The 7,580-nt window shown below is 54.3% G+C and overlaps 1 protein-coding gene across 3 annotated transcripts in view; it reads right to left on the bottom strand.

Moving 5' to 3' along the window:
• Positions 1-1,457: 1,457 nt before the first annotated feature.
• The window catches only part of RAI2 (retinoic acid induced 2), a 32,525-nt gene continuing 26,402 nt past the window's right edge, over positions 1,458-7,580 (bottom strand). For all 3 annotated transcript variants that reach the window (XM_084505530.1, XM_084505529.1, XM_084505531.1), the window contains one exon: positions 1,458-3,599. In XM_084505530.1, coding sequence (XP_084361656.1) covers positions 1,863-3,512 — 1,650 coding nt within the window. In that variant the 5' untranslated portion in view covers positions 3,513-3,599 and the 3' untranslated portion in view covers positions 1,458-1,862. The remainder of the gene's footprint in view (positions 3,600-7,580) is intronic.

Raw genomic sequence — 7,580 nt, 5'->3', positions numbered from 1 at the left:
CCCCCATCCTTGTAAAACATCCTCCTCCTGCTGCCATTACCGCTTAATGACTTTCCCCCCAACATCAGGCGGGGCATTAACGTCTCCATTACGAGCCACCAGCAGCGGAGGCCCTGTGTATCACACACACAGCTCCCCAGCCTTCTCCTCACACACAACTTTCGGAAGCAGTTAAAGCGTTAAAGGAAACTAATGGCCCCATACACAAAACCCGTAACCTGCTGGCGGCGAGGAGGAGCTGGAGGTGCTCGATCTCAGTGTCATTAAGTGCCTCTCCCCCGTGCTGAGGGGATGTGGGGCTCATGCTCCACACGCGAGAGGTACCTGCATGGATGGATGAGCCCAGCCCGGCCTGCGGGCACCTGCAGCCAGCATTGCTGAGGGGCACTGCCCCTGCATAGCCCTGGAAAAACCCAAAACCTCCCTCTTCAGAAGGTCTCGGTGCTCTGAGCCTGGCCCCACAGAGGCAGCGGGGCAGGGAGAGCGGGGACGGCTGTCCCAAGGGATTTAGAAACCCTCTGCCTCCATGCTGCAGCAGCCATGGAGTGAGACATGCCGTCGGGGACTTTTCTTGGAAGGAGCAAAGCAAAGTAGCCGAGCATTTTCAATTAGGAACGGGGTTATTTAAAAAGCTGCTGTCAGATGACAAAGCATTAATGAATCCGTCAGCACTTTAAGCTCTTCTGAACGTCTCCGGTTCTGCCAGCTTTGGGGGAAAAACAAAGGCTTTAAAAATATATTTTAAAAAGCAGGAGTTTGACAGAATCTGACGCCGTGTAGCATCCCTGCCATGTGCAAATTCCTGACTTTTCATGTTAAGCAAGAGGGCTGCGATACCTCAGCCCAGAAGAAGAGCAGCGTGGTGCCCTTCCCAACTTCGGAAGGCAGAGGCGTTTTCTGGATAGTGAGCTGGCACCTTCCTCACGAGTTTCAACAGATTTTGGGGTGACGCCAGCGCCTGAGGACGGGATTTCTAAGCCAGAGGCTGCTGCTTTGGCCAACTTATTGCAAGAGCTACTGCAGCGGCCTTCCCGGAGCTGCTCAGGAGGGGGCTTTTGGAAATAGTTTGGCTGCAGAGGGGTGAGGGAAGGCACGCTCAGTGTGCTGCGTTGCCCAGATGATGGGCTTACAACTGCTGCTTCTGCACAGACAGCACTGTTCAGGGAACACGGCATCTGAAATAATAAAAAGGAGTTTTTCTACCCAACAGGTATAGCCGCACACAGGCAGTGTCCCGCCCAAATTGTTACGTTCTCGTGGCCGTTCCTCCCTGGGGATGGGTTTTCAGTCATGAGCCACCTGAATTTAACAGCCGGTGTACAGGAGGGCGTCTCCAGCTGATTTCCACACACCGAGTGCCAAACCATGGCCTCCCAGGGCGTTTATTTGCATTGTACACTCACATCTCTCCACTGGCGTGGAAAGCCCTTCAGAAACGAAACAACAGAGATAGCGCAGCCGGTCAGCACGTACAAACATTTATTTCGAAATTTCCATTCTAGCCGTTATGAAGAGTTACATCATCAAAGCACTTCATGGCAGTGAAAATAGCTCTTACCCCTCTGACTCATCCGTTACTCCATTAAAGCTGCAAAATGTGCAATCTGCTTGAAAAATAGGTTGCTTTTTATTCAGTTTCCCGTGAAAAGTCAAAATTCAATAACAAAAACAAAAACAAAAAAAAAAAAAAAGGAAAGAAACCCAGCTTATAGGGACTCTACATCTGCTCCTCTCCCCCTTCCCCCAAAAATAACTTACAAAGATAGTTTAAAGTTTTAAATGAGTTTAAAACCAAGTGCATCTTTTTTATTTTATTTTATTTTTTTTTCCATAATAATCTTAAAATTCTAAAAACCCATAATTTACTTTCTCGGAAAAAAGGCAGCGAGCCGTTGCTTCTTGATTGGAAGAATGTGTATTTCGGGCGAGTTCATTTTCTTTAGCTTTACGCTCCTGTTCTTTACAGGTTTCCTAAGCGCCTCGGCGTTGTCCCGGGGCTCGGGCTGGCTCTTCACGTCGTAGCACTGCAGCACCGAGTCCTGGGGCATGTCCCTTTTGAAGGAAAAGTTTTTGGTGGACACTCCCGACAGGCCCTTGATCTTGCCGCAGAAGATGGTGGGCACGGCGTCCTTGACGGAGACGATGACTTTGGCTGTCTGCGAGGTGCTGACGATCTCGATGTTGTTGCCGCCGGCCTTGGGCTCGCAGCCTGCTCTCCCCGCCGGCTCCACCAGCCACTTCTGCGGTGGCCTCAGGAGCTCGCCCGGCCCGGGCCCCGCCGCCCTCGCCTCCGCCTTGCCCGCGGCCTCCGGTGCTTTGGAGGGGGCGAAGGGGGCGGCTGGTGGGGCCGAGGGGCTGCCCTCGGCTGCGGGGCTGGTGCCGGCCGCCTCCCCTTGTGGCCCCCCTGGCTTGCGGCAGGAGGCGAGGGACAGGTCCAGCGCCCCGTCCTCGGGGGACGGTGGTGGTGGCGGTGCGGCCTCGCCGGCACGTGGCGCGGGCGGCCCCTTCATGGAGAGGTCCAGCGCCTCGTTGTCGCTGCCCATCTTGATGACGGTGTGGCGGCTCAGCTGGGGGAAGTCCCGCTGGGGGACGAGGTCGAAGGGCTTCGTCTCCTCCTTCTCCAGGGGGGTCTGGGTGCCCTTGCAGGGCTGCGGGGTGAAGAGCGGGGGCTTGGGCGGGTCGGGGGCCACCTTGGACTCGGCGCCGTGGGGCACGGGGATGGGGATGGGGATGGGGATGGGCACGGGCACGGGCAGGGGCACGATGACGGGGTAGGGCACCAGCAGCGTGGCGGGGGGCACCAGCGGGGAGAGGGGCGAGCTGAAGGCCTGGGGCGGGAGGGCGGCATAGTCAGGGGGCGGCTGGCAGGGGGCCGAGCCCAGGGCGCCCTGCCCCGAGGGGAAGAGGTCCTGCAGGACGGCGGCGAAGCCCGGGGTCTGAAAGACGGGTGGCAGCACGGGCTCCTGGCCCGGGCCCGCGGGCTTGGGGTCCAGGAGCTGGGGCTGGCCCACGGGGGCCGAGGAGCCCGGGAAGAGGCCGCCGTGCAGGGGGCTGGCGGGGCAGGCGGCGCCGGGGGGCAGCACCAGGGGCGAGTTGAGGTGCTGGAAGACGTGCTGCTCTAGGAGGACGGGCAGCGGGACGGGGCCCTGCGTGGTCATGACATAAGGGGTGGCGTTGCCCGCCGGCATCTGCGGGGCGGCGCTGCCGGCCACCTGCAGGTGGATGGGCAGGACGACGGGGCTGTCCCCCAGGCAGATGGGCTGCAGCACGGTGGCCGCCACCTTCAGCGCCACCCCGCTCTGCGACTCGGCCGGCGGCGTCAGGATGGAGGGCGCGGGGACGGTCACCAGCGGGGACAGGGCCTTCTTCATCAGGTCGGCCGAGTTGATGTTCCAGGCCTCGGCCGTGATCAGCTGGGCCACCCCGTTCTCCAGCTTGTTGTTGGCCATGGCCGCCGGCGGGCTGGTGACGTCCATGGGCAGGTTCGGGGTCTCCTTGTAGAGCTCCTCCATCTCGCAGGGCTGCGGGGCTCCGCGGGCGCCGCGCTCACATCGCTGTCAGCGGGGCTGCCGGGGGCACCGGCACCGACATGGCTTGGCCTGCGAGGCAGAAAGACGGGTTAGGCACTGCATCAATCTCCCCCTTAACATAATATTTGTGACTGCCTTGAAGGACGCCGTCGCCGAAGGAAGGCCACTCAATGTCTCCACGCTTCGGGGTAAGGGCTCCACAGCGCACCACAGTAATATATACATGGGTGCTGTGTATACAGACGTCCCTGAGTGCTGTGCGAAGAGTTTTGAGGAACTTGTATTGAGCCGTAAACACAGATAATTTAAAAGGACTCCAGGGCTGGCTGCAGTCAAGACACCACCCCTCCTGCAGGCAGGCTCCCCCAGGGGCTCAGGCACTGCTGCGTTTCACAGATTTAAACAAAGCCTCACGTAATGACAGCACGCGGCTTTAGCTCAGCCAAAGCACAAAACCCAACATTTCTAAACATACACAGCTCGGAAACGTCCCATCATGGGCAGAGGGTCCTTGGTTCCCCCACAGGAGCCGCCCCTTGTTGGTCCTGCAGGGATTTACCAGCACGGGTCGGGCCATCGGTGCAGCAGCTCTGGCAGGTCACGAAGCAGCCCGGCCGCGCTCCCCCCGACAGGAAGAAGCCCAGAGCAAAACGCAGCCAAACCCCGGCACCTGCCCCACTTGACGTGGGCAGTCCCTCAAACCAGACACCTGGTTCGTAAAAGGCAGCGGGGATAAAAACCAAAACGACTTCAAATCCACTTTGCCAGTCCACGCCTTCATCTAAACCCGGAAAATGTCAATGGAAATAAAAGGGCCGAGATCATTCCTGTTTGTGATGGCAGCGAAATTTGCAGCCTGTTTCCTACAAAGATGAACACCCTGCCTCTCCCCCTCAAAAAAAAAAAAAAAAAATTAATTAATGTTGCTGTGCATTCATTTATTTAGAAGAGTAAATAATTTACGCCTGCAGATTTTGCCTGGAGGACCGCCACGCCGCCTGTGCCGCTCCTGAAGTGAGCAGCGCATCCTGCGGTAATAATCACCATGGAAACTTGTCCATTTTTAACTCTGTTACCATGGGGAAGCACCAAAAGCACCCCAAATTTACATTTTTCACCTGCACGCAACTGCATCCTGCTACCCAAGGGCGAACTGTGCACTGTCACCACCGCGCTGGCTCGGCCCCGGGTGCTTCCCCGCATCCTTGGGTCACGTTTGCTGCTCGGGCGAGACGAGACAGAGGGCAGCAGGACGCTGAAATGGGTGTGAGGAGCCTGGGCCTTGGGATATATCCCTGTCCAAACACACCCAGATAGCTCCACTGGCTCTGCTACTCACATAAATTACTCACTCATGTAGCTGGCTGCAGGAACCTGCAAGCGAAACGGGGACAGACAAAAAAACCCAAGCCCATGAACAAAGGCTAAAGCATGGCCAAGGCAGGGGAGCGGGAAATCTCAGCGTCTCTCCCGAGACTTGTAAATCCCCGGGCCTGGCAGCGCGATGCCACGGCGAGCGCGAGGCTCCAGCAACGTCGGGAGTTAATAGCTGGGGCTGGCCGAGCAAAATTCTGATAATTTATCATCAGGCCCATCTGATTTTTTTAAAAAGGATTTTAAAAAGTAAACAGATGAGTCATTCATTTTCCCCTGCTGCTGCTGGCTTAGGGAGAATAATTCATGATTTTTTTCATCTCATGAAATGTTCTGAAGAAAATATTCACAAGTACAGGGCTGAGGTTTTTTGTTTGTTTCCTTTTTCAGCGTTGGCTGAAACAGACTGCAGGCAGGCAGAGATTCCCAAGCACAGAAAGGCAGGAGAAAAATAAAATCACTTATTCAGAAAGTGACAAGTAGTGGTACCAGAAAAAAAAATAAAAATAAAAAAAATCAGACCAGTCTTGTTTGGAAAAATAAAGAGCTAACGTTTCTAAAAATAAAGACAATGAGGAGACTGCTCAGCAGATTCAAGTCAAAGAAATAAACACTGTTGGTTTTGTTAATGAATTAAAAAGCCATTTCATACTTCTGCTACAGCCTCTTTCTTCAAAAGAGCCATTTACAAGCCCTTCAGCCTCTGCAGCTTGCAGCAGCACCTCGGCTCCTCTCGGTTCTGCGGCACGGACGAGTGTTTTGCAAACCAGGCTGGCTATTGCTGATTTCTCTGTGTGTTTGCAAAGCGTGAGATCTCTCTGTTTTCACAGAAAACGAATGATCTGGTGGGGACAGGAAATGACCTTCTATTCCCCTGGCAAAGCCGTTTAACATTGAGAAATAGAAAAATTAAGATGAAAATTATGCTGTGTAAGAGCCTTGAGGGATTAGCATGCCGTACGGACCCACGGCGAGAGAGACAGATAACCGCAGAGGATGAAAGTATAAAACATAATAAAATCCCCCACTGCTGCTTTAAAAAGCGACAGGGCAGAGGAAATATCTAGGCGAGGGAAAGCAGAGCTCATCTATCACCATCAGACACCTTGAAGAGATGCCTGCTTTCCCTTGCTGCCTTTTTTTTTTTTTTTTTTTTTTTTTTAACTTTAAGGCATGGCCAAATGTGGTTCCCCAACAACACTGGAGCTGCCCAGCGAGCTGTCCTGTGGCTCCCGGACTCCCTCTTTACACGATGAGTGTCGAGAACAGGGTACAAAAACCCACGGTGGTGTGGACAGGACTCTGACTGAATGGCGCTTTCCAGCCTTGATATTAACAGAGAGAGCTGTACCACCCTTCCCCTTTAATATACACCGACCTGAAGCATGTGCTGCTTTTTTCTTTGACGACTGCTGCTTCGCCGCGCATGAAACATTAAAAGTTTTTAAAACTTAGTTTCATGTATCTAATAAATGCAAAGGGAGGCAATACAGCTCAGTAAAATTGCCTTAAGTTTCCTCTGCCTACCTCACCTCAGTGTCGGAAAATCAATTAATTTCACTTTCCCTACTTATCTATTTAATATTTAATTTGCTGTTTGTTTTAATTGAAAATAAGCTCCCAACATTGAAAAGAAAGCTATTGTAAATATCTGGGGTTTTCCCACCGGGGTGCTGATAAGAGTTAAGTTCATGGCAGTAGGCAATGATGTGTGTAACTCTACAGGAAATGATATGTTAGCTGTACAGAAATGCCATTAAAAGGGCGGCGATAACTCTGGCGTGTTTTTTTTGTCCCCTGCTGATGGCCGTGCCGCCAACTTTTCTCAGGGCTGTTGTGTGGGACCGCAGCTCTCCACACTGTGGGTGCAACGCATGCAGTGGTCCTGGTGCTCCAGCATAGCCCAGTTCGATCTCTTGACCTAATGGCATGAACTGGGTTGTGTAAGGACCCCAGGCTGGACCCACCTGTCCTCAGCAGCCAAAGCCCATCCCCTCCCTCCGCATCCATCCGCGGTAAATAAGCAAGGGGGCAGCCAGGGCACGTACCGACAGCAAGGACCTATAAATCATCTTGCATCCCGTGACTTTTGTTCTGTGTCACTGCCGCCCGACAGGAGCAAAGGCTTCACATCACACATCCCCACCAACACTGCTGGTGTCGCCGTCTTGGCTGGGTGCAGAGGCACCGGGAAGGCTGGTGGTGACCCCCTCGGAGAGGAGGAGACCCCTGCAGGGTGTCTGTTGAGACAACCAGCCCTTCACCCTCCTGCCGGCTGACAGACACACCCCAAATGTGGCCCTGTCAGCCCCAGAAAGGGGCTCGATGTGTGAGACACCCCGAGCGGGCCTGCACGAGCGGGGCGAGGGCAACAGATCTGCCAGCTGCACTGCTGTTGCCAACAGCCCGTAGTCTGCAATCCCTTCTGGGGAGGAGAGGAGACACTTTCTGCTCATTTTAAAACAAATCGGGCCAATTTAAAAAAAAAATCCTGTCACAGATCCGAAACCGGTGCCTTCGCTCCCAAGGGCGGCGTGCAGGGGACAGACAGACAGCGCTGGGGGATGAACGAACAGAGCGCTGGCCTGACACATTTCAACCTGCAGTGAATTTTTACACCCGACTGAGAGGCCTCGCTAAAAATTCCCAACTGCTCGAGTCTCTCACATCCACCGC

Source organism: Aythya ferina, assembly GCF_964211825.1.
Source record: "Aythya ferina genome assembly, chromosome: 1".
In the NCBI taxonomy this organism is placed as follows: Eukaryota; Metazoa; Chordata; class Aves; order Anseriformes; family Anatidae; genus Aythya; species Aythya ferina.
The sequence above is the reverse complement of the archived record's forward strand: the minus strand, read 5'-3'. Positions and strand labels throughout refer to the sequence as shown.